The sequence below is a fragment of the Drosophila busckii genome, chromosome 3L (assembly GCF_011750605.1).
Source record: "Drosophila busckii strain San Diego stock center, stock number 13000-0081.31 chromosome 3L, ASM1175060v1, whole genome shotgun sequence".
In the NCBI taxonomy this organism is placed as follows: Eukaryota; Metazoa; Arthropoda; class Insecta; order Diptera; family Drosophilidae; genus Drosophila; species Drosophila busckii.
The window spans coordinates 11,473,508-11,498,984 of record NC_046606.1 but is presented as its reverse complement, the minus strand read 5'-3'; the positions used below and the strand labels follow the sequence as shown (position 1 = coordinate 11,498,984).

At 38.1% G+C, this 25,477-nt stretch overlaps 3 protein-coding genes across 3 annotated transcripts; 1 reads left to right on the top strand and 2 right to left on the bottom strand.

Annotated features, from left to right (window-relative positions):
• Positions 1 to 3,742: 3,742 nt before the first annotated feature.
• Positions 3,743 to 6,710, bottom strand: LOC108601019 (AFG3-like protein 2). Its single transcript, XM_017988893.2, is given in 6 exon segments — positions 3,743 to 4,889; positions 4,891 to 5,353; positions 5,408 to 5,800; positions 5,863 to 6,299; positions 6,357 to 6,488; positions 6,561 to 6,710. Coding segments are annotated over 5 exon segments (2,400 nt in total). The 5' UTR covers positions 6,441 to 6,488; positions 6,561 to 6,710; the 3' UTR covers positions 3,743 to 3,866.
• A 4,581-nt stretch (positions 6,711 to 11,291) lies between these two features.
• Positions 11,292 to 15,882, top strand: LOC108600765 (cold shock domain-containing protein E1). The gene is given in 10 exon segments (XM_017988527.2): positions 11,292 to 11,616; positions 12,132 to 12,262; positions 12,265 to 12,690; positions 12,762 to 13,156; positions 13,226 to 13,898; positions 13,955 to 14,108; positions 14,162 to 14,331; positions 14,390 to 15,370; positions 15,432 to 15,609; positions 15,668 to 15,882. Coding segments are annotated over 10 exon segments (3,162 nt in total). The 5' UTR covers positions 11,292 to 11,579; the 3' UTR covers positions 15,685 to 15,882.
• A 3,109-nt stretch (positions 15,883 to 18,991) lies between these two features.
• LOC108600924 (E3 ubiquitin-protein ligase CBL-B-B) lies at positions 18,992 to 24,798 on the bottom strand. Its single transcript, XM_017988756.2, is given in 7 exon segments — positions 18,992 to 20,540; positions 20,542 to 20,700; positions 22,773 to 22,904; positions 22,966 to 23,087; positions 23,156 to 23,280; positions 23,346 to 23,753; positions 23,865 to 24,798. Coding segments are annotated over 7 exon segments (2,535 nt in total). The 5' UTR covers positions 24,413 to 24,798; the 3' UTR covers positions 18,992 to 19,499.
• Positions 24,799 to 25,477: the final 679 nt, after the last annotated feature.

Below are 25,477 nucleotides of genomic sequence, written 5' to 3'. Positions count from 1 at the left end.
GTGGGGGTGGGCGTGTTCATGATGCGGCTGGCATTGCACTAAAGCACTAAACTCAATGGCTTTAATTGAATTTTGATGTCCTTAGCAAATTGTTTTCTAATTAGTTTCAGCACTGCACTAAAAATTGTAATAGGAGCTCAGCAATGAGGCACAGTGGTTTGAGTCGCTGCAGCACTAGACGGCAGGACGGACATGTGTCTGGACAGTGGGTAGTTGACACAGAAAAACTTTCTGTCAACAGCAACTCCTACTGACTAGGCCCTGGGCAAGGACAGGGCAGACTTAAACTTGTGCCTGGGCACACGCTTAACTTCAATAATGACAACTGAAAAGTAAAACAAATAAAAAGCGTCCACAAACTTTAAAAACACGCCGTAACATTGATACTCTTTATGAGCCATATAATTAATAAAGTTTAGGATTTGGAAAACTGTAGAAACAAAGAAATGTGCACTAGGGAATTTTCATATCTAAGTATTCCATTCGTCCTGCAGCATTAACTAACCCCTAATCAGTGTATAGTGTATAATAATGACAACTTAAAACTAAAGCAATTAATGCCACATGCACGTCTCTGCACTTACCCAGGATCATTGGGCACCTCTGAGGGTGAAACGGGTCCCAGCTCCACTTGTTGTTGTTGTTGCTGCTGCTGCTGTTGTTGTTGCTCAATCTTGATGTCCATGTTGTTTCGGCTTGATATACCACGCCCACTAGCCTGGAACTCCGTTTGTTGTTTAGCTGTATGTGTTTGTTTGTGTGCTTAAATTGTTGATGTAACTGTTGACTGTAACTGAAGTTGCTTTTGTTGTTGTTGTTGTTGTTGTTGTGCGGGCATTGACGGGGAGATTTTTTGAACGGGGAAGAGCGCTAACTACGACGACTGTGTGGTGGACTCCGACTCGACGATGACTTTACGGCGGAGTTATCAAACTAACGGTATTTTAATCATTGACAATGGCAGCTAATGCACTACTTGACCTGCTCGACGCTGTTTTGAGTTCCATTTGTATTGGCGTTTTTATATTATTTGTAACTATTTTATTTGGTTGTTGTTAATCGAGAGTAAAGAAAATTCTTTGGAATCACATTTCTGGTTTTGCAGGCAACTTTTGGTTAATTACTTCGCGTTTTCTTTCTTATTTCTTTTTTTGTATTGTTGTTTCTTTTTGTGTTTGCTTTCGTTTAACAAAATTGAAAGGCAACATATTACTGCGGAAGAGTATGTAAACGAAAATTAATTAAAACCCAAAGAAACAACAAACAAATTGTAATTGAAAAGCAGCTGCTGCTGCCTGCGCTGCCTCATAAATTCCCAAACAGCGATGTGCAACGTACAATCGTAAAAATTCTCTCACCTACAGAGCAACAAAAAAAAGTTGCAGAGTTTTGTTTGTGGGTGTTTGTGAAATGAAATCAAATGCAAATCAAGTGCAAGATGCACAACAACAACAAAGAATAAAGCTAATAAATTGAATTGCAAAGACTTGAAAGCAAAAGAGCAAATAAGAGAGAGAGCGACATTTTAGCATTGGCTATAAAATCTGAGCTTACCTACGGCAAAGGCAAAAAGCAAATGCAAAGCAGAGCAAAAGCGAGAGCGAGTTTTTTTTTTGGAGTTTGAAGATCTGCAGCACCAATGCAGCCAGAAAGAGATAGCATTTGCTTAGCTCTCGCTCTCTATGCTTTGACCCTGAGAGCCTTAAAATTTGAATGCTGTGTGTGCAAGCGAGATAGCAAACAATTTAGCTGTTGTGTGTGCACGACCGACATTTTAATTATATATAAACAACAACTTTTTGAATCCGACTGTCATAAACATAAATTTGTACAAAAACATTTGCACTTATAGCACTTTGTGCACTTAACCACATGCATTTTTCATAAATTCTAATCAGCAGCACTGTTTAAATATTCCAATGAACTATGACCAACAAATTTAACAAAATAAAAGCAAAAAAACTGTATTGTTGTTGTTTGTTATTGCCATTGTTTGAAAAAACACGCCTTGATCTTTCCCACACGCACACTCACACACACACACACATGACCATCAGGCTGGCCATAAACAATGGGAAAACAGCAAGCGCAACTCCCACAAGTAAAACAACAACAACAGCGAGTATAAAGGGCGCGCAGTAATAAAGCACAGCATGCAACTGACAGACGAACAGACCGAGAAAGACAGACAGGCATAAGCAAATATTTTGTACATGCACCGTTACAACGAGAACAGAAGTTAACTGGCGGCGTGCAACAAACACGTGACCCAACAATTATGACAATTGACCAAAGGCACCAAAACTGATCGACAAAATGTAATACGCAACAGTGTACAGAGTTCTCGTCTGCCTGCCTGGCCTGGCCTGGCCCTGGGCTTGTAACTATTATTTTGCCGGCCGGCCGCCATTTTGTACGATCGACAAAAGCTGCCTGCTATGCACGAGCTGTGAGGGCGGCGGCGGCGGCGTCCTAGTTTACTGCGTAGTAGTATATTATTGCCTGAGCCTGTACTCGCCTGTCGCTTGCATTCATGTATTTATTTCCGCTACTCTCTAACACTAACGGCGCTAAAACAAACACTTGGCCTAAAAAACAAATCACTTTGCCACCTTCACACACACACATGCACGCACTTGCAGGCACACACACACACACACACACACTTGCCCACACTGTCAAATTGCACTTTGTTTGCTGTTGTTTGTAATTAGAATTGAATGCCGCGCGCACTTTTATATAATCGTCAATTTTTTGCATTTAAACACAATGTGCAGCCAGTTGATTTATTTCTTATTGTTGCTATTGCATTTGTTATTACTATTCTTATTTATTATTGAGCCTACGGACTTGCACTAGCACGCACTTTCCACTTGCAACTGCAAAAATATGATTTTCTGGTGAATACAAATTTTTTAGTGCGCGCGCGACAACGAACAAGACGACACTGAGAGCAAACAGCAAAGCAAAGGCAAAGGCAAAAGCAAACGGGTCACAATTACAGTTACACAAGTTACACGCGCGCTAACACAGTGAGTCCGAAACCGATTGTATGCGGATGCAAATTTGCAATAATCACAAATATGTGTAGCATAAGTTTAGTGAAAAGCTTACACTGAAAATAAATGTTATGCTTGCAAGTTGAAGTTTCAAAAAGAACATGCTATATAATTATACAAACTGCTTTTATATTTTTATGTTGCACAAATGCTTATTATTTTGCAGCACTTTACAAATTTCACAAAACTTTGTCAAGCGGTACCACTGTGGCGCCGCTGCAATTTGTAGTTGAGCGCGAGAGAGTGTGAGAGAGAGAGCACAGTGCATTTGGAGCTTGCCGGCTGCAGGCACAGCTGATAACTGATAAGCAAAGCAGAGAGCGAGAACAGCAAAAAGCACTGCGTGGGTGCTGTACATACAGACATACATATGAATGTATGTATTTGTGAGTGCGCAAACTAAAGAGCGTGCTAACAGCAAAAGAGTTTACAGTTAAACTGCGAAGAGCGCGTCGTTTAACAGACTGAAGCTAAACTACTGAACGTTTACATAAAGCTAACTAACATACAATAATAAGTTTAACATATTTTTTATTTTGATTTTATATTTATTACAAACTCTTTTATATAGTATAAAGATTTATTGCATTTTCAGTATAGTATTTAATGCTAAGGTTGAAAACTGAAGAAAACTGCTAAGAAATTTTTTGTTTTTGGTTTCGAAAAGTGTTTTTTTTTTATTGATCTTTTTTATAAGCACACCGTAAATTTTAGTGACTCTAGCTGGAGTCCAAAAACATTGACTAACGCTGCGACTAGGACTACAACAAAAACAAGGCCAGAACTAAGGCTAGATAGGATTTAACTCTATGCCGTCACAGGCTTTGTGGGCGGCGGCGTTGAGTCTGTCACATCGGTAGGTGTGTGCGTTTCCTTCTCCTTGTTCCAGCTCTTGAGGCCCTCCGGCAGTGTAGTGTCCTCCTCGAAGGAGCCAGTGCCTTCGACGAACTCCTCATAGGTAGACTTCTCCTTGAAGGGACGTGGTCCAAGCAGCTCAATCATATCATCACGGCTCAGGACTTCATTCGCCAGCAGGCGCTCGGCAACGCGACGCACATCCTCCTTATGTGTGTTCAGCAGCTCTGTGGTAGCCTCATGGGCACACTTAATAATGGAGCGCACCTCACCGTCGATAAGCATTGCCGTATCCTCGGAGTAGGGCTTGCTGAACACCGGATCACCGCTCTGGCCAACGTCAAAGCTAACCTGACCGACCTTCTCGTTCATGCCAAAGCGCACAACCTGGGAGTAAGCAATGTCTGTGATTTTCTTAAGATCATCCTGCGCGCCAGTGGTGATGCGATTGAAGAACAGCTCCTCAGCAACGCGTCCACCCAAAGTCATGCACATGCGATCAAAGAGTTGCTCCTTGGACAGAAGATAATGGTCCTTGGGCAAATACTGTGCATAGCCCAAGCCCTTGCCGCGTGGTATAATGGAAACCTTCAGCAATGGATCGGCATGCTCTAGGAACCAACCGGCCACTGCATGTCCAGCCTCGTGATGCGCCACCGTGCGCTTCTCCTCCGGCGCCAGCACATTGGTTTTCTTCTCCATGCCCGCAATGACACGCTCGATGGCTTGCTCGAAGTGCTTCAGCACAATCGCATCCTTGGAATCTCTCGCCGCTATCAAAGCTGCCTCATTACAAACGTTTGCTATGTCTGCGCCAGTGAATCCTGGCGTTAGCGCTGCCATCTTTCTGGACAACTCATTCTTATCCAGATCCGTCTTCAGCGCACCCAGATGCACTTTGAATATGCTGGCACGTCCCTTGATATCTGGCGCCGGCACATAAATCTGTCGATCAAAGCGTCCGGGACGCATCAAGCGCCTTGTCCAAAATGTCTACACGATTGGTAGCTGCCAGCACTACCACATTTGTGGTGGTATTAAAGCCGTCCATCTCCACCAGCAGCTGATTGAGTGTGTTCTCCTGCTCTGAGTGGCCGCCAAAGGTTTTGCCGCCACGCTTTCTGCCCACGGCATCGATTTCATCTATGAAGAGTATGCAAGGCGCATGCTTGCGTGCCATGGCAAACATGTCGCGCACTCTCGATGGTCCCACGCCCACAAACATCTCTAGAAACTCGGAGCCGGAGACGGTAATAAAAGGCACATTAGCCTCGCCTGCGGTAGCCTTGGCCAGCAGCGTTTTGCCCGTGCCAGGTGGTCCCGTTAGCATTGCACCTTTTGGTATCTTGGCGCCCAAATCAATATACTGCTGTGGATTCTTTAGGAAGTTGACAAACTCCATGATTTCAATCTTGGCCTCCTCGCAACCAGCAACGTCTCTGTAATAGACAAAATTATGAATGAGAAAATTGTTTTGCTTGTTGAGCACTTACTTGAAGCCCACACCAATCTCAGTGGGATTGATGAGTTTCGCTGTGGACTGCATGACGCCGCCGAATAGGCCACCACCCTTGCGACCCCCACGTCCGCCCATCATATCCGCCGATTTGCGCATCATATAAACCAAAAAGCCAATGATGAGCAAAGTGGGCAGCAAGCCAGTCAAACTGGAAGCCTCCACCTCGTTGCGATAAATGACAGGCACAAAGTTTATAGACTCGACACCTGTTTCTGTCTGTGCTGTTTCCAGATTGCGCTCGAAAGAGTCAACGCTGCCAATGTTAAACCAAAGCACGCCGCTCTGCCCGCTGCTCTGCTGCAGACGCACACGCACCCACTTCTTATTGACCACCTCCAACTTCTCTACAAGGCCTTTGTTGAGGTAGCTGTGGATATAAAGCAAACGTTGGTACACATGAGTTATATAACGTTATTTTTGTTTAAAAACCTGTTGACAAACTCCTTCCAGCTGATTTCCTTGTAGCCCATTTCGAAGAAGGCAAACGAGCCTATTAACACCACAGCACCTATGGCGCCCAACAGTATCCAACGCTCACGATCGCCGCCGCCCTCGCTCAAGGGTCGCCCGCCTGGTTGATTGCCGCGTCCAGCTGGACCACGTGTGCTATTGCTAAACATGCCAAAGTTCCAATCGGATTTTGATTCTGCAGGCTTGCTTATTGGAGGTTTGGCTGCGCCGCCGCTTTTGCCAGCCGCTGCTGCTGCTTTTGGCGCTTTCGCACTGTCGCCTTTGGGCTGTGTGGACTTGCCGCCTGCTTCGAAGTACTTCTCAAAACCCTTGGGTGGCTTTTTGCAAAATAGTTGAAACTGTTCCACTATGTAACGCAGCAACGGCGTCAGTTCTATGGTGCTGCTGCGTTGCAGCTGCAAAAAATATATGAAGCATGAAAATTTCTCTAGAGGATTATGTCATGCTCTTACCTGCTCTGTCACCGGTCCTTTCATATAACTGCGCTTCATTACGCTGCTCATTGCCTTAGCAGTGCTAAGTAGCCGGAACGCCATGGTTATGCTTTCTTTGCGGGGCAGGCGGTGCGGTATCGTTTGCTGTCTCTTTAGGTTAAATAACAATGAGTCTGAGAGTGCAAAGTGAGCGGCGGGCAAAATTTCTTATTTTCTACTCACAGAACTACGTCAATTTTGTTGAAACTATGTTTTGCCAGTCGTTGACCAAAAGTTGCAGCCTCATATAACAATGTTATGTCAATTTATTATTAGAAAAGTTTTTAAACAAAATCGTTTCTTAGTTAATACGGTGCACTATTGTGAAATTTCGATTCTCAGCTGGGAAATTATCGCGGTATCTTATAGTTACTTTATCGCTTACGCAGCTATCGATAGAAAATCAAATAAGATGGAATATTAACTGACAGTGTCTAAAAATGTTTTTTGCTCATAATTTCTTTTATTTTTATTCCTTTAATTTTGTAAGATGAGGTGATATAAGTTAAAGGCTAATTAATTAAGTATCGATACTTCTCCCTTTGCCGGCTACTACTGACACCTGCTCCTTACTGTCTGTGCCAATTTATAATTTCGTTAAAACACAAGCCGAAATAAAAAAATTATAGCCTTAGCTATAAGTTTCATGCCAATTTATAATGTTATTTATTTATAAATAAAAACCGCTCTGTTATACTCGATACTACTGCTGACTCAAAATGGCACTGTCACAACACTACATATAATGTTAAGTAACATGAACATGGCGTTGTGCTGTTAAGTGTGGTACGTATTGCAGACGTGAAAATTTTTCTTTTGTTTAAATTAAGCAATAATTTAACTAAAATTCGCATTGAAAATATGCACAAAATGTGCGCTAGTAATTATACTTGTAATTAAATATCGAGTTTCGCCCCCAAAGTGCCAAATAATATGTTTTATTGTGTTTTTCGCAAACCGTCTGTAAGGTGTACCAATTTGCAGGCCGAAAAAAAGCTGAAAAAAAACTTTTGCTACTTGGCACTCTTGCTTATTTGTGCTTGTGTATGTGTGTGTGTGTGTACAGTTGGCCAGGTGACAAAATGCTTGCTAACTATATTGTTGGCGAAAAATTAGTAGATATTGCTGCTAAAAAACCACAACAAAAATGTGTAAAAATAGTTTACAATGGCAAGAGAGTCTGTGTGACTGCGTATATGCTAGTATGGGCTGTGTGCGTGTGTGGGTGTGCAATTTTTTCCGGTAGAAAACTGAATGCAGTTGAATGTGTGTGCGTGTCACTGTCGGCAGAGTCTCCGGTTTGCAACACTGAAAAAATCAATAAAATTGCAGCAACAACAACAATGCCGACTTTTTGGTGTAGATTACACCAGCAGCTGTGTGCTTATTAGAATTAATTTCTATAAATATAACAATTGTAAGTAAATATAAACATACTGATGAATAATTTGTTTTCTCTTTGCAGCTTTTGTAACTAAAACTCCGTTTTGACATCACTTTCATCATAATCTGAATAAAAAATAATAATAATACAAAAAATACAAAAAAAAAACCAACAAAACAAAACACCATCGAAAACGAATCAAAAAACAAATAATAATAAATCTAATTAAACAAAGTTACATACCAACAACAAATACAAAACCAACAACAACTACAACAAAGCTCAAAAAAGTCTACGAGGCGTAAGATCCAGAGGCGCAGCCTGCCATAAAAAAAACTTAGTTTTCAACTCTTTTTCTTTGTTTTTGTTGTGCAAAACTCTCTCTTTAATAATAACTGTATGTGCTGCAGCAGCTTAAGCTACAAAACCGCAACGAGAATTTGTAAAAAGACCGCAAAGACAACCACAATAAGTAACAACAAACAAAAGTCGGCACCGCCGTCAACGGTGACCGCTGTGTCTGTGTTAGGAGTGGGTGTAAGCGAGCTAGAAAGAAAGAAAGAGAGAGAGAGTCGCGACTGTGCATATAGAAACAACAAAAACAAGCCAAGCTTGAAACGAAGACTTTCAAAACCAACAACAAACCAAACAAAAATTTAACGCTGTGAAATTAACTCGTCAATACTCAACAACACAACAACAAAAGCAACAACAAACAAATAAAAAGCAAAAAGAAAAAAATAAAACAACATCGTCAAGTAAAAAACGGAGTTAAAAGTTTTACTAAAAAGTTACAAAAGAAATTGCAGAAACAACAACAACACAACTTGCACACACGCTGTTAACTTAACAGCAACTGTTAACCGTGCGGCAGCACTTTGGCGTTGACGTCAAGTCGAGAGCTCGAATAGCTTAAATAATTATTAAATTAAATCAAACAAAAGCAAAAGAACAGCAACAAATAAAAAATAAATACAAATACAGCAATCCCAAAATTCCTCATTTTTGTTTTCCTGAAAGCTTTAATTTATTTACGAATTTTTGTTAAGTCAAAGTGAATGAAATTTGCTAACAACAAAATATAAACAAATTATATATTTTTTGTAATTAAGACAAACAAAAATAAACACCGCCTCTACAACTGGAACAAAGGAGCAAACAAAAAACAACACATAAACAACAAAAGCAACAGCAACAACAACCAACAAACAAACAAAAACAACTGAATTAAAGTTTTAAAGTACAAATAACCGGGAGTAAAAACAAAAGCAAACAACATAATTTAAACATATTACAAAAATAAATATTTAATTTAAACGCAACATCAATTTAAATTATTTACCTAAGCAAATACAACAACAACACTCTAGATTATAAGAAAAGCATAAACAATAAAAACAAAAACACTAAAACATTTTTCAACAGCCCGTTTGCAGCGTTTGTGCTCACTGTGCAAAAGCTGAGCAGTAACGGTAACTGCAAAGGAGAGAGTAGCAAACGCAGCGTGATCATACAACCGAGAAAACAAGAAGAGAGGAGAGAGAGACAGTACACTGTAGTAAAACGATAAAGCAACAATTGTGCCGCAAAAGAAACATTTAATAAACAAAACCACACAAAAAAAATGTACTAAAAATATAAAATAAAAAAAGAAACGAGCAACTAATAACGGTAACAATAAAGAAAAACATTTAAAACCAAAAATCTACAAGAATTCTATTAGTCTTAAGTCACTTTTACAACAACAAATAAAACAAAACAAAAACTAGCAACAAACGCAACTGAGAAAACACAAAGCGAACGAGAAATAAAATAAAACTTAGCCAATAAAAAGACAATTGTAAATAAATGAAATTAACAAGAACCACGCAATAAAAATTAAAAAATACAATTATAAATAAATAAAAGCAAAAACTTGTGGGCTTGTGCCCAACACAAACCAATTTTTTTATATTTTTAATAATAAACTTTAGTTTATTTTAATTTTTTATAAGTGTACCTAGTGAGAAATGTTAAAAGTCTAAATGCGAATAACGTTTAAAAGCAACTGCAACAAAAGAAAGTAGAAAAAAAAACAAAACAAAAAAAAAAACAAATTCAAAGAAAGATTTAACAACTCTGTGATAATTACTGTAAATTTATAAATTTAAATAATTAAAAAACAACAAAAAAGCGAAAAAAAATCTCTAAAGTATAAATAAAAAACAAAAACACTGTAATTTTTAACAATAGTAAAAAAAACAAACGAACATCTTAAACAACAACAACAACTTTATACTATATATAAGAGCAAATGCAAATTAAAAGATAAAAACATTGAAACAAATTCGTGATATCTTAAAGGACTTCGATACATATATACTATAGTATATTATATATTATTATTATAAACTTTAAGTAAGTTAAACAAAAAATAATGAAAACCCATAAGTAACAATACAAAAACAACAAAATAAAACCAACCGTAGGTTAAAAAAAGACTTTAAACAAAAACAACAAGCGCATTCAAAATATATATTATATATTGAAAAGTAAAAAGAAAAAAAAAACAAAAAAAAAAACCTTAGGCTTAAAGTTCAACATAGTAAAAATGCAAAAGAAAAACAATTAAAGAGTATCTATATATTATATAAACAAAATAACTCATATTATGTGCATAGTTCATAGTAAACGAAGCAGCAATAATAAATATACAAAACGTGTAAACGAAAAGTAATAGCAACAAACAGCAACAACAACAACAACATACAGCGAATTAGCCCAAAAGGCGGCCCTGGCTTTAAAGCTGCGCTTCAAACAGCCACTGAGAGCGATAGCAAAAGAGAAGCGAAGAGAGAGGGAGCGAGCTGAGCTTACGGTGTGTCTGGCTGCCCAAAAGCAAACAAATAAAGTAAATCAACTTATTAAACTTATAAATAAATCACTAATACTTCCTAAAAACCACAACGATTGCCTACAAATATATATATCTCTATATATATATATATCTATTAAAATAAATGTATATTATAGCAAACCAAAAGCAAACAAACATATTAAACACGCCCTCTACTCCTACAAAAAATCCTCAAACTTAATAACAAATATAATACAACAATTGAAAAGTATTTCGTAAAAAGCGCCCAGTGTATTTTTCTAGTAAAACTAAACAAAAAAAATTAAAAAAAAAAAACAAACAAACAAACAATTTAAGCAACAACAACGGCTGCAGTGAATGCATTTTTCTCAACTTACAAAAAAAAAACATAACAATAAACGTTAAACAAACAGCAATATAATTGTCGGCATTTTTACACAAACACTCACCAAAAACAAAAAACAATAAAGTGCAGCAATAAAAAAAACAAAATCAAGTTTGTGGTTTTATCATTTTGAACTTATTTTTAAATTAACAAAAAAAAAACAACAACTTCGAAGACAAGGAATTTCAGTGCCTCTTGTGCCAGTGTTAGCCAAAATATATATACACAAAAAACTAAAAACAAAAAAAAAAAATAAATACGTATTTATGCTTAGTTTTTTCTCTTTGATATAAAACATAAAAAACGAAAAAAAAATATATAATTCGCCAGTAAAAAAATAAATTCAACTAAACTCTTGTAGTAGTTCCAATTGTTCTTCTTTGTTCTGGAATACGCGACGCGCTCTCTTGATCATCAATAGAAATTATACCGAACCAATAACAACAACAACAACAAGTACCAGTCTTCTTGTGCTAGTCGCTACTAAAAGCATTTCTTATACTCTTCACTAAAACAAAAACCTTAATTACAACAACAACTCCAAGCAAAGCAAGTGAATTAAACTAAAAAAGCAACATGAATACGCAATCCAAAGGATATCGCACTGGCGAAGGTAAGCAACAACCTCTTATAAAAAAATATTAAAAAAAAATATATTAAATTAAATATGCATAATGTTTAAAAATAATTTTGACATACTAATCAAAAACAGTTGAGTTTGACCATTTAGAAATTGTAGTCTATACCTTTTATTAGTTTTATATTATTTCATACAAAACAATAGCTTACAAATTTTAGTTGTATTTTAATCAAGACATTTTAAAAAACTATTTAGGACACATTAGTGTTGACATAATAATCAATGCACAATTAAATTAACAAATTTTATGTAATTGTAAGTTTGACAGTTAAATCCAATGCATGCATTTTATATTTATAAACTGCACTTTTATTAGTTCCAAATTATTTAGCAATTTATTTTTGTTTCAACACAAACCTATACACAAATTTATGTTGTATTTTAATTTTTTAAAACAATTTAGGCCCAATTAGTAACTGTAATTAGATTGCTTGAACTAACCAATCAATTGTATTTTCTTTTTTAATGTTTAGCTTATGAAATTGCAGAAATCTACGACATGACGTGCTTTGATATGACTGCCATACGCAACTTGAACATACCGACAACCTTTCCAACCATTGGCACATTCACGCTGGACTCCGCCACGTTGGGCCTGCAACCGCCGCTGACGCCAACGTTGCAAATGCCGATGCAGCGCAGCAGCAGCAGCAGCATTCGCTTCATCATCAACAGCAGCAGCAGCAGCAACATATGCAACAACAGCAGCAGCAGCAACAACAGCAGCAGCAACATCATCATCAACAACAACAGCAGCAGCAGCAACAACAGCTACATCATCAGCAGCAACAACAACAACAGCAGCAGCAGCAGCAACAACAACAGCAGCAACATCATCATCAAAGCATTGGCATGTTTGATGCCAATGAGGTCAATGATATTATACAAAATCCGCCACAAATTGGTGTCTTTCAATCCAACAGCGTGCTCAACAATAGCGTCGGCAGCTCATCCATTTATGGCTCACAGTCGAGCAACTCTTCGGCCGCAGCCTCAGCTGATCCTAGTCAGACTACACGTGAAACGGGCATTATTGAAAAGCTACTGGTGCGTGCCACACACACACACACACGCCACTTGCACGCATATGCTAATTTCTAATTAATTTTCCCTTTAAGCATTCTTATGGCTTTATTCAGTGCTGCGAGCGTCAGGCGCGTCTCTTCTTTCATTTCTCGCAATTTAGCGGCAACATTGATCATTTGAAGATTGGCGATCCAGTTGAATTCGAAATGACCTATGATCGTCGCACTGGCAAACCGATTGCCAGTCAAGTATCCAAGATAGCACCAGAGGTTGTGCTCTCCGAGGAGCGCGTCACAGGCACCGTGACCACCGAGCTGCGCACCGATAGCGCCAACAATGTGCTAAGCTCAAGCGAAACTACGGGACGCATTAGCTATGAGAATCGCGGTGAATGCTTCTTCTTACCCTATACCAAAGATGATGTCGAGGGCAATGTTAATTTGCGTGCTGGCGACAAGGTTAGCTTTCAAATTGCAACGAACCAAAGGTGAGCGCACAGCAACAGCAAAAGAGAAAGCTGAACAGCAACATTAAATTTGTTTTTCTAACCTAACAGAGGCAACCTGGGCGCTTGCCACATACGTCTGGAGAATCCAGCGCAGCCTGTTAAATATCGTGGCGTGGTATGCTCCATGAAGGAATCGTTTGGCTTTATAGAGCGCGCCGATGTTGTAAAGGAAATCTTCTTTCATTTCTCCGAAGCCGAAGGCAACGTAGAGCTGCGTCCTGGCGATGATGTTGAGTTTACTATACAAACACGCTCGTCCACGTCTGTGCCGCCGCAGGGACGTGAATATGCCTGCAATATAACACGCTTGCCACCTGGTTCGGTTATATTCGAAGATGTGGACAGCACCATTTACAAGGGACAAGTGCTCAAGTCGCTGGACCGCAACAATGCTGTGCGTCAGAATAATGATCCGTTGCCGGGACGCATACGCTATCGTGCTGCGGATTATTCGGAAGTGGAGGTGCCCTTTGGCGATAAGGATCAGAAGGGTGACTTTACGCTGCGTCATGGCGATTGGGTGCAGTTTCTGCTGGCCACCGATAGGCGCGATCAGCTGCAGCGTGCGACTTCCATAGCGCTGCTGGATGAAACCTTCAAAGTGTCGGGCGAGAAGCGTGAACAGGGCACCATCGCATCGCTTAAAGAAGGTTTTGGCTTTCTGCGCTGCGTTGAGCGTCAGGCGAGATTATTTTTTCATTTCACCGAGGTGCTTGATACGGTGAGTTTGCAGTTTGCACTCATGTAAATGTAAACTAATTTAAGCTGCATTTTCAGAGCCGCGAAATCGAGGTAAACGATGAGGTGGAGTTTACGGTTATACAGGAGCCTGGACTGGCGTATAATAATTCACGTTTGCAGGCCATACGCATACAACATTTGCCAGCAAATTCAGTCCAATTTGAAACGCTCATGGCTAGCGCAATTGAAGGTGAGTGGAGTGTATGACGAGTGCCCATAACTTTTGTAACTTTTGTTTTGCAGGCTGCGTAACACGCGAGGCGCCCAAGAGTCCCATTAAATCTCAGGATCGTGTTGAGGGTGGCGTCATCACCTATGAGCATGGCGATGCTAAAAAGACTATTATGTATTTTCTTAAAGACTGCGAAAAACCACCAAGAATTGGCGAGCGTGTGCGCTTCGATATTTATATGGTAAGCAGATAGCATAGCAAACTTATAAGCAACGATAATAGCACATTTGCTATTGCAGGTCAAACGTAATAAGGAATTTATAGCCGTCAATGTGCAGCAAGTGTCGCTGCAGCAACAACAGCAACAACAACAACAGCAGCAGCAGCAGCAGCTGTTGAATCAACAAAACGCAACGCAACAAGCACAAGTAGCAGGCCTCAATCTCAACTCAAACGATGCACAAGTTTTACTCTCGAATGGCATAGCCAGCAGCCCATTGCAAAATGGCTACATAATGCATGGCAGTCCCAGCGGCGGCAGCAGCAGCAACAGCAGCACCAGCAACTCTCAACAAATCTCACATCTGGATGACTTTAAGCTGGAGAATAATAATCATGCAAGCGCCGAGCCAACAGGTCAACTGTATCGCGGCTTTATAGCGGTTATCAAAGAGAACTTTGGTTTTATTGAAACCATTTCGCACGACGAAGAAGTGTTCTTTCACTTTAGCAACTATCAAGGCAATCCCAACTGGCTGGAGCTGGGCCAGGAGGTGGAATATACGCTGGCACCCAATGGCAATACTTCTGTGTCAGGCAATTGCTTGCCTGCGGAAAATGTGCGCACGCTGCCCAAGAATTCAATACCGCAGCCAGCGCTGCTGGAGAATGTGCACAACGGCGTTGTAGCGCGTCCGCTGCGCTGCATCAACCCGGAGCAGCAGGAGTATGCAGGACTAATTGAAATACAAGATGAGCTGCGCACTACCTGCATATCGCAGCATGAGTTTGGCATTACCAGCTTGGTGAACAAACGCGATTTGTTGCAAAAGGGCGACTTGGTTAGATTTCGCATTGATGAGAGCGGACGTGCGGCCGAGGTGAATGCTGTGCGTCTAAAGAAACGCGCTACAGTGGATTCGATCAAAGGGCAGTTTGGTTTTCTCAATTTCGAAGTCGAAGATGGCAAAAAGTTGTTCTTCCATATGTCTGAAGTGCAAGGCAGCACCGTGGCGCTGCATCCAGGCGATACAGTGGAGTTCTCTGTGGTTACCAATCAGGTAAGCACAAACGTTTGATATGCATTTTTATTTATTAACTTTTGGTTTTTCGTTGCTGCAGCGCAATGGCAAATCTTCGGCTTGTAATGTTTTAAAAATAAACGATCGACCCGATCGTCTGATCTCGCGCCTCAAGCTCAATGGCGATGATGGAGTACCGCGTTTAATACTCATGCGTGCGCCCAAGGGACCGCAAGGCAAAGGCTTCTCCGTGCTGGCGCGCCATCCACGCATTCCAGGCAAGCGGCTAGCAACAATTTTGTTTTAAACAATTCAACTTATTGTTATATTTTGCAGGCAATTTGATGGAGTGATGCCCATACAAGTAAACAAAGACAATGCACAATGCATACTATAGCTAACATATATGCATATATATATATATATATATATATATATGCTTGTACGCAAGGCTTAGCAATTACCAATCAAACGGCAGAGGCAAAACTACAAAACACACACACACACACACACAACTTTAAACAATTACATATTATCGCAAAAACAATTATATATATAAATACATTTATTAAGTACTAAACAAAACAAAAAATTGAACTATTGGAAAATGATAATAATAATAACACATACCATACCACATATTAAATAATTATTATGCATAATATTTAAAGGCAAAAAAAACAACAATTTCTATGTGTCTGATAAACAAATTACCAACGCCCTCCTACTAACAACAAAAAAAAAACGATAAAGTTTATATATATAGTTATTAAACAAAACAAATATTACTTTTTGCTGTGCGAGATTAAAACCGCATTGGTATTGAAATTTCCCAAAACTTTTCAACTAAACTGCAGCGTACAGTAGTGTGTGAAGACTAAAATACTAGCTAAATATTAACTGAGTGTGAAGCAGAGTATATAAAACTATATTATGTACTTAGCATGCTGCATAAATTATTTCAAAGAACACTGCAAAAAACCAAATTTCGTATACGTATACTATACTATATATTTTTCTTCAAAACTTTAGTTTACGCTACTAAATACTATATATAAATTATATATATATGAAGCAATGGCAACGAAATTCTATATATATATATATACTTCAACTAATTATACATACCGAATTCTATATGCTTCTATATACTTGCAATTGTTCTTTTTAAAAATTCGCTAACAAAATATGAATGGAAAGTATTTATAAAACAAAACAAAAGTCTTGAATTTTTTGTTTTAAAACACCAAAACAGACTCTACGAGTATATATAGCTACTATATATAACTGTATATTATATAAACTATTGATATATGTTGTTGTTTAGTTTTCACGAATTTTTTAGTTTGCTGCATTCAAACGTGGGTTGCATTAACTTATATGTATTATATAGGCATACACACACACACACCCACACAAGCATATTTATTTATAAACACACACACACAACATTAAACTTTTGTAACTAACACACAAAATTTATAAACAACAAAAACAATGTAATAACAATTGGAGTTTTAAAAATCTAATTAAGAAGGTTGCCCATTAGGAAATATATTGATGCTGATTAACAGAGAGAGAATCTTCAAATTTTTAAACATGTATTTTTAAATATTAAATTATATATATATATATATATATAAAGATATATATATTATAGGCAACAAAAAAAACAAAATATATTAAAAACAATCTTAAGAGAGCGTGTCGATAACAAAGAGCAAATATTGTGAAAACAAATTTATGAATTTCAATTACTAAGAGAAAAACATAATATGAAAAAAACATTTGGGATCAGTACGTCCTAACTATAGCCATGTTATACAAAAACAACAACAACAACAACAACACACTAAGCAACACAACAACAACAAAGAGCAAACATAATAGTAACTTAAACTTAATGTATAACGATATTGTACGACTATATACACATAACATATACGATATAGTTCGTCTTGGGCTGAATTGAGCTAGTTTAGCTGCTTGCACACAGACACACACACACATACACACAGAACAGAAACAGCAACAACTAATCCTTATTTATAAAATATAAAACATTACAAAAAAAAATCGTAAAAATACAAAAAATGCAACAAAAAAAAAAATTACACAAAACCTAAAAAAAATACATACATATGTGCTTGAATACAAAAAAGGAAAGAAAACAACAAAAAAAATCAAGAAAAACGCAAACTATATAAGTCAAATAATAAAAAATAAATACATATTTCAATAAAGCAAAAAAATTTGGTGATTTTAATGAAAAGGTTTGAAAGTTACAGCAAAGTCAGGTGAGCTATATAATTATAATATTATGTTAGTATATTTTCGGCGTTAATAAGGAATTATATTAATTTTGTTTTATAGTAAATTTCAAACACTTATTTTTTTTTTGGTTTCTTTTTTGTTTTTTATTTTATTTATAAGAATAATTTATATCTGCTTAGAATTGTTTCGGGTTACATGACATGACTGACTACGGTATGGTATCATATATATATAGTATATATGCTTCTATATATTTCAACTGCTTGCCACACTACGCTCTCAATCAATCGAATCGTCCTTATAAAAATCGACTGCTTGATTTGTTTGCTTATTGACTTTGCGCTTCTATGATAACTAACTATAGCTATATCGTATGATTAAGCGCTGATGTTTTTGTTGTTGCTTAAGATGTATAAATATTTCATAAATATTTAGTTGATTTTGTTTTTTTGTTTTTGTGAGGTTATGTACTGTGCTAATCATAAGATACTTAAAAGTTTACGCTTGCTTTGAATTTGTTTTTTGGTTTTATTGATTTGTAAGTTCATTTCCTTCTGGTATTGTAGCTTTTGCTTCTGTTACGTTGTTGATTATATCGTCTATAATATATTATATCGTATCGTATATATCGCTTATATGTCGAAAAAATTGCGTGTAGGGGGAGCTTAAAGAACATTTTGTCTGTTGTGTTTGCTTTGAATTTTAAAAACCGATTATTTGCTTTTTATATAAATTCAGTAGAAAGGGTTGTTACCAATATGTGTGTGTATGTTTTTTTTTTAATACTAATACAAATTGATTTTAATATAATATATTTGTCTGATCTCTTGCATAAACTTACAAATATACTATTACAAAAAACACTGAGTTTTGTATAAAAAATCGAGGTAAACTTTTGATAGTGCATCGGATTAGATGTTAGTATCGCAATTGCTTATTTGGTGTTTTGTTCTGGTTTATTGAACGGTATAAATAACTCGGAAGTTGAGCTTTAAAGGCAACAATACAATGCTTTGTTTTTATTGTAGTTAAATATAAAATATATATGTATACTATATATTGTGAGCTTATATATTGAGCCGATGCACCGCTGCTGCTGCTATATAGATGAGCTTGTTATATATGTTATATGTCTTTTATGAATTGTGAAATATGCTTGTAACTATTGTATAATTCATTTTTGGGGGGAGTGGGTGGGAAAATTGTTGTTGTTAATATTTAAAATTTTTAATTTTTTTTTAGGAAGAATTAGTAGTTCTTAAACTATGTAGAGGCTATAAACTGTTATCAATGGGTTTGTGCATAATTTTTTTTTTTTTGTATTTTTTACTTTATATATAATAAGAGCGAGAAATTTATATAAACGTTTGTTTTTTGCTGCTATATATAAATATATATACGTAGTTAGAACCGATTGAATTTTTAAAAATTTAAATTTAATTTTTAATGCCTAATTGCTTGTGCTCTGGCTACGCCAAGTGTAAGAAGATTAATGTGGATTTGGGGCAGGCTAATTTAGCGTAACTCTAGATGAAGTATTAGTGCTCTTAAAGCGAAATACGAAAGTATATATGTATATATATATAGTTAATATATAAAAGCGCTGCAAAGCAACGAACTAGTTACCGAACTAGTTACAATTCGCTTTGCAGCACTTTGCTATATAAATCGAGCGAGTGTATGTGGGAGAGAGAGAGAGAAAGAGAGCGCTTAATGAAATTGAAGTTTTTGACTTTTTGTTATTTTTTGGTTTTTGTTTGTTTGTTTTGGTATCGACAACAGCTTTTACTAAATGTTTATAAGTTGCCTTAGCTTTATCGTATTTTTTACTTTTTAACAAGGGATCACACATGGCGGGTTAGGGGCTTTTTGGGGGGCGGGGCAGGCGTGGCACTTAGGCGCTATTCTTGGAGACAAACTCGCGCAATATATCGCCAGCCATTTCGATGTTGTTGCGTGATATGCCCAGAGCAGTTATAGCATTCTCCTTGGAATAGCCAGCATTCATAAGTCTGGCTATATACTCCAGATTGATATTCTCATAGGGCACAGAGCCGCAGTCTTTTTGATTGATCGTTACGTTGGCATAGAGCAAGGGTTGATGTTGCTGCTGCTGCTGCTGGTGTGTGGTTGCTGCTGTGGGCGTTGCTAGTGGCGTAACTGTGGGCGTGGCTGTTGGCCTTTTGCCATTGGCGAGCTGCTGCAAAGCTGCAGCGCTTGTCGTTGTAGTGCAGAGCTGCGTATAATGCGAGCTGGCGGCATCTTGTGTAACTTTGGGCAGGCGCGCCTCCAATGGGCGTGTATCGATGACACCGCTTATAGTTTCAGCTGGACCCACTTCGACTTGCAGCTCATCCAGCAGCGATAGCACAGGTGAATTATTGCTGCTGGCAATGCGCTGCTGTCGCATCAGATCCTCGGCTAAAGTATCAACGCTGCTGCTCACATGCGGCGGTATAGGCGGCGCTGTTGTAAGCGGTGGCACATTATCCAGGCTGCACTGTATGTTGTCTATGCTTTTGCTAGCGCTGGGCTTAAGCGGCGTATCCACTCCAGGTGATTTGCGTGGCGGCAGCGGCGGCGCTGCTGCAGCTGCTGCTGCTTGACTGGGCGTTGCAACTTCCTGCAGATTTTGAAGTATGGCATAGCTGCTGACGCTGCTGCTGCTGTCGACGCTGGCAGAGCCCACGCTGCTGCCATCAATTTTCTGCGGCAGCTTCTGCACATAGCTGGCGGCGCCCATAAGCGGCGCACTCATGCGATTGCTGCTCTTCTGTGTAGCGTTGCTGTTGCTGCTGCTGCTGCTACTGCTGCTGCTGTTGTTGTTGCTGCTGCAGCCATTGCTTAGCACGCTGGCAGCAGGCGGCGCTGTTGGCTGCTGCTGTGTTGTGCTGCCTATGCTGCTGCTGCTGGGTAAGCTTAGCGGTGGTCCCGGTGCCAGCATAGAGATCATTCTGCACCGCCATCAGGCTGGGCGTGGTGCTGCGCCTGCCCAGACGCGGCGATGTGTGCGGACTGTGCTTCTCTGTCGCAGCGCTGCAGCTGCTGCTGAGCGCATGCAGCGAGCTGGTCGCTATGTTGAAGTCGCCCATGTCCTGCAGAATTCAGAGTCAGTGTTTCAGCGAAAAGAGAAAACATTTAAATTTGCAAATTCATGCCGTATTGTTGGACATGCACAACAGCAACTAAAATATAAAAGTTATATTAACAGCACAGCAAAGAAAAACATAAATAAATGTGTATGTGTGAGCGCGCCACAGCAGCAAAGAAACAAATAATAAAAAAAACAATATTTATAAAAAGATTTATACATATATATAATATATATTTTTCGTTAAATCAAAAAAGTGTTTTAACTAATTGCTAATATTTTGTTTTGTTTTTTTGTAAATAATACATATAAAATATATTATATATATGCTGCATTTATGCTTATTAAGGAAATATATATTAACACACGCAAACATTTAATAAACAAAACACATACGCACACAAAAATTATAATCAAAATGTTTGTTTTTTTTCTTTTCAGGTAATGCTATATAAATTCTGGCCTAGGCTTGTGACAACTAACTATTGTTTATAGCTAAAACATACAGCTAAATTACGTTTTTATATTAATAAATTACAGTCTTAAGGCAGCAAATTGTTTGAAAATCGAACCGTAAACAAATTATAAAAAAATAACTAAAAAAAATACAAAAAACTAAAAAAACACGCACAATCAACTAAATATATCTTTGGAAATATCAAAATAAACATAAACTAAAAGGTTTTCAACGTGGCGCGGGATAAGTTGGGCGTGTGGGTAGTGGGAGTTTGCGTGGGTGGGAAATACAGTTGAGTAGGCTCAGACAATTTGATTTTCATTTCTTATAATTTCATGATTTTTTTTTTTTACAAACATAAAACTAAATGACTCTATAAATATTATAAGTACTAAAAAAGTGCGCTCTCTTCACCACATCCGGCACAGTCGTTGCAATACTTGCTTATAATTAAGATGTAATTTTATGCACAGTTCCAAGTTAGTTTAGTTATTAACTTAGAGACTAAGAGAGATCAAGTTTCAGATTAAACATCACATAAATATGAATGTGTTATGCCTCATTTTTTTTTGCGTTTTTGTTGCTTGTTGAGTCAAGAGCGTATAATTAGAGAGTCGATGTGTATACAACACAAATAGTATTACATCTCTAATATATAGAACAAAATTATTACTAAGTTGCTTAGTCTAACTATTAGCACTATAATATAAACTCAATATATTTAAGTTTTGGCTATTTAGTTTAATTAAAAGTCTGCATTATACTGGTGTGATTAATATATATATATAGTAATACTCTCTCTCCAATAAATTTATCATGACTTCAGTCTAATTGACATTTTCTAATACATTAGCTAACTTTATATATGAGACTTTACTATATTTTACTTTTGAAGTATAATATAATATTATATTGATTAAAGTGATTCTAAATGAGCAGCTATGTTGTATGCTACGCAAAGCCTCGATATGAGCGTGTGTCTCAAATGTAGCTGAAGCGCGACAAGCACATCTCGCAGGCATCTGATCTAATTGGACAATGCCACACGAACACACCAAAACACTGACCACATCCGCACGCAGCACTGTATATAGGAGTAGATCGTATACTCATAATGTGAGCCTGTGACACTGTGTCTATACGTGATATGCGTCAAATAACAAATATAACCGTTGATTGTGTTGTGGCGCATAGCTTTTTGAGCTTCTTTCCGTCTGTCAAAGCTTCAGCTTGACCGTATGCTATCTTATTTGTGTGTGTCGTCATGTAGTGCTTAGTAGTATTGTTGTACGTATTTGTTATTTTTGCTCTACTTAGATATATTTAAATATACTGTGTCGCGGTAAATATAAAAACATTATTGTAAAATGCGCTTTTTAAACTTATAAAACAAAGGCCAGGGAAATAACTCTCTCATATGGGCTCATTACTTATCCCGTGGCTCGTAGAGTTTTATATTCTATATATACTACATTTCTTAGTCATTAATATATAGGTCATGATGATATAAGATGGTACTGTCAATATCATGGAGAAAAATTGTTTTTGTTCGACGCGTAGGCCGCGCAGGGCAGGCGTCTTAACAAGGCTTTATTATTTTGTCTGCTCAATAACTATACCTCAGTATCATCATCATCCTGCTGCAGTTGCCGTCCATTAGTTGCATTGCGATTGTGTTGCTTGCGTGGATCGAATGCATCCACAACAATTTGCTCGGTGCCTTTGATTTCGGCGCGACAAAAGGGACAGCCCTGCGTTAAATTAAAGTGCATAAGCCATGTGTAATTGTTATAAATCATTGACGACACTTACCACTCCCTCCGAGTCCACCTGCCAGGATGTCAGACAGGGCGTGCATAATAAATGACCGCAGGGCTCTATGCGTATGTCCTTATCGTTCTCAGCGCAGATTTTGCAAAGCTGAAAGGTGCTGCCTATAAAAAGTAAAGCCAAATCCAGCGATTAATTGAAGTTCATGCAGCTTAAGTTCAAACCAACTGACCCATTTCACAGTACAGCTCGTATTGCTCTTGTGTAACAGTAATGTGATCCTCGGTGGGGCTTTGCACTGCCGATGATAGATCTGGATTATACGCCTGACCATCGGGATATAGGTAAAACCCCTCGCTGTTGCATAAAGTAAACAAACGTTAAATATAGTTAGTTATAGTATAAAGTTTGTGGCCACTCACCGATGCCCATCGAGCAGCGCCTGGCATAACGATTTGTTTTGTGGTATCGTCTGCAGAATCTCTCCATCTGCCGTCACATAGCCTATGGCCCACTGCCCCAGACGCGTGCAGCTTAAGCGAAACACATAGCTGCCAGCTTTGTGTATATAACGTTGTAAACGCGCTTTGACCTCATCGTAAGTTAGAAAGGCAACATAACCAGGATGGGTTACTGCTAGTATCTGCCAATTGCGTAGCAGTGTCACCCAAGGCTGGAAGAGACGCGTAAATACATCAAATTCAAAATTTGATATATAATCGTTGCATGTTAAATCGATGGTGGTCTTTAGTGCCATTGCCTCCAGACCGGATGAAATGGGATGCACTTTATTGAGCTCCTGACGAAAGATCTTCCAAGGCACCAATGTGCTGCAAATTTACAAATCAAATACACCAGTTAAGTAATGTTTCAACAATTCTATATAAGTGTAACTGCTGTTTAATTAATTAAACCAGAAACCTCAACTCTACCCCAGTTACCTGTTGCCAAAATTGCTTTTCCAAAAATCAGCCGCATCCGCTTTGGTAATTCGAAATTGATCGCCAGCGAACACACCATTTGGAAATATTGCCTTCAGTTCGCTGAGCATGTGTGAGAAGACCAAACTGAGTTTGGTTAAATTTCGACGATAGTGTGAGTTCTCATCAAACATCTTCTCTTTGCCTTCCTTGAAAAGTTTAATGGCCTGCTTGCATTTTCGCATTAGATTGTTGATAAACACATTGAAGTGCTCGTTGGCGTGCAGCAGATGCATTTGATCTTCGTTCTTGGAGTAGATAAGACGCAAACGCTGATACGTATCCGGCAGTATGTCCAGTATGAAGGGTGGACTGTTCTTTAGATTCATTTTGGGCTGTTGGCACAGCTTGACCACCTTGTCCATCAGCTTCCATGTTTTCTCGAGCGTTTTCTTGTCCGTGGACAGACGCTGTGAGACGCATGCCTCCGAGATGGCACCGTGCAGTTTGGAAAATATTGATGGGAAAATTTTTGGTTGTTGTATGCGACTGGTGCGACTTGTCGCCATCTTTAGTCTCAACACTGTTGCCTGATATTGTTGCGGCGGCTGCTGCAACTGCTATTATTGCTGCTGCTGCTGGTGCTGCTGTTGTTGTTGCTCTTGGTTTGGGGAGTAAAGCTGTAGGTTTCACTCTTCACACGCACACACACACACACAACGACGACAACGACAACGGGGCAGGGGCAGCGACAACGACAACATGTACTTCTAGCCCTGCGAAAACTGCCTGCGCGCGTTTCAAAATGCAGGCTTACACTTTGGTTTTCACTTTAGACGTCTGCATTTGCAGTATTTACGCGTTTCGCATTTGATTTATAGACGAATTAAATTTTCCACACAATTCTCCGACTTTTTCAATGAGTGTGTGGCTGTGTGTGTGCGTTTTAGTGGTGTAACGATATTTACTCGAAAGTATTCCAAAATCACGTTGTTGTAGCAGTTACAATGTGCTCAACGACTTATTGTCGTTACTTTAAATGTGTTTACTTTGTGTTTTTGTGACTATTTTGCAAGAACTCAAAGGTTTTAATTAAAAATAATATTATTTTAATGTAATTATGTTGCCGGTACTGTATTTAAATACAAAATATTATAAAATATTTCACATCCTGTTAATAAGCGGAGGCATGCTGATAAGAGTATCGATACTTGGTATTTTTTACAATATAAATACAATTTATTTTCTTTGTAAATATAAGTTAGTAAATATAATAACGGCTTGTTTAACTTAAAGTGAATTATAAAATAATAATCGTTTTTGTAAGCAACAACTATCGAAGTGCCAGCATACATTTGATTAGTGCTGTAAAATGTTGTGCTGGCTGACAGTATTGATAAACTTTCTTGGCACGACTGTTACATTTTGAAATGTGATAAGAAGTTGTGCCTACAATAGTGATGCTTAAATTAGCATAACAATGCTACCGCTGCAAATGGTGAAAAGCAGCAAATAACCACATATGCGCAAATAGCCTATCAGCTTTTGCTCATCAATTTGTAAATTGGTATTTCATGGACTTTTCACAAATGCCAGCCATAACAGCCACTTTTGATTTTCATTCGCGCCATATA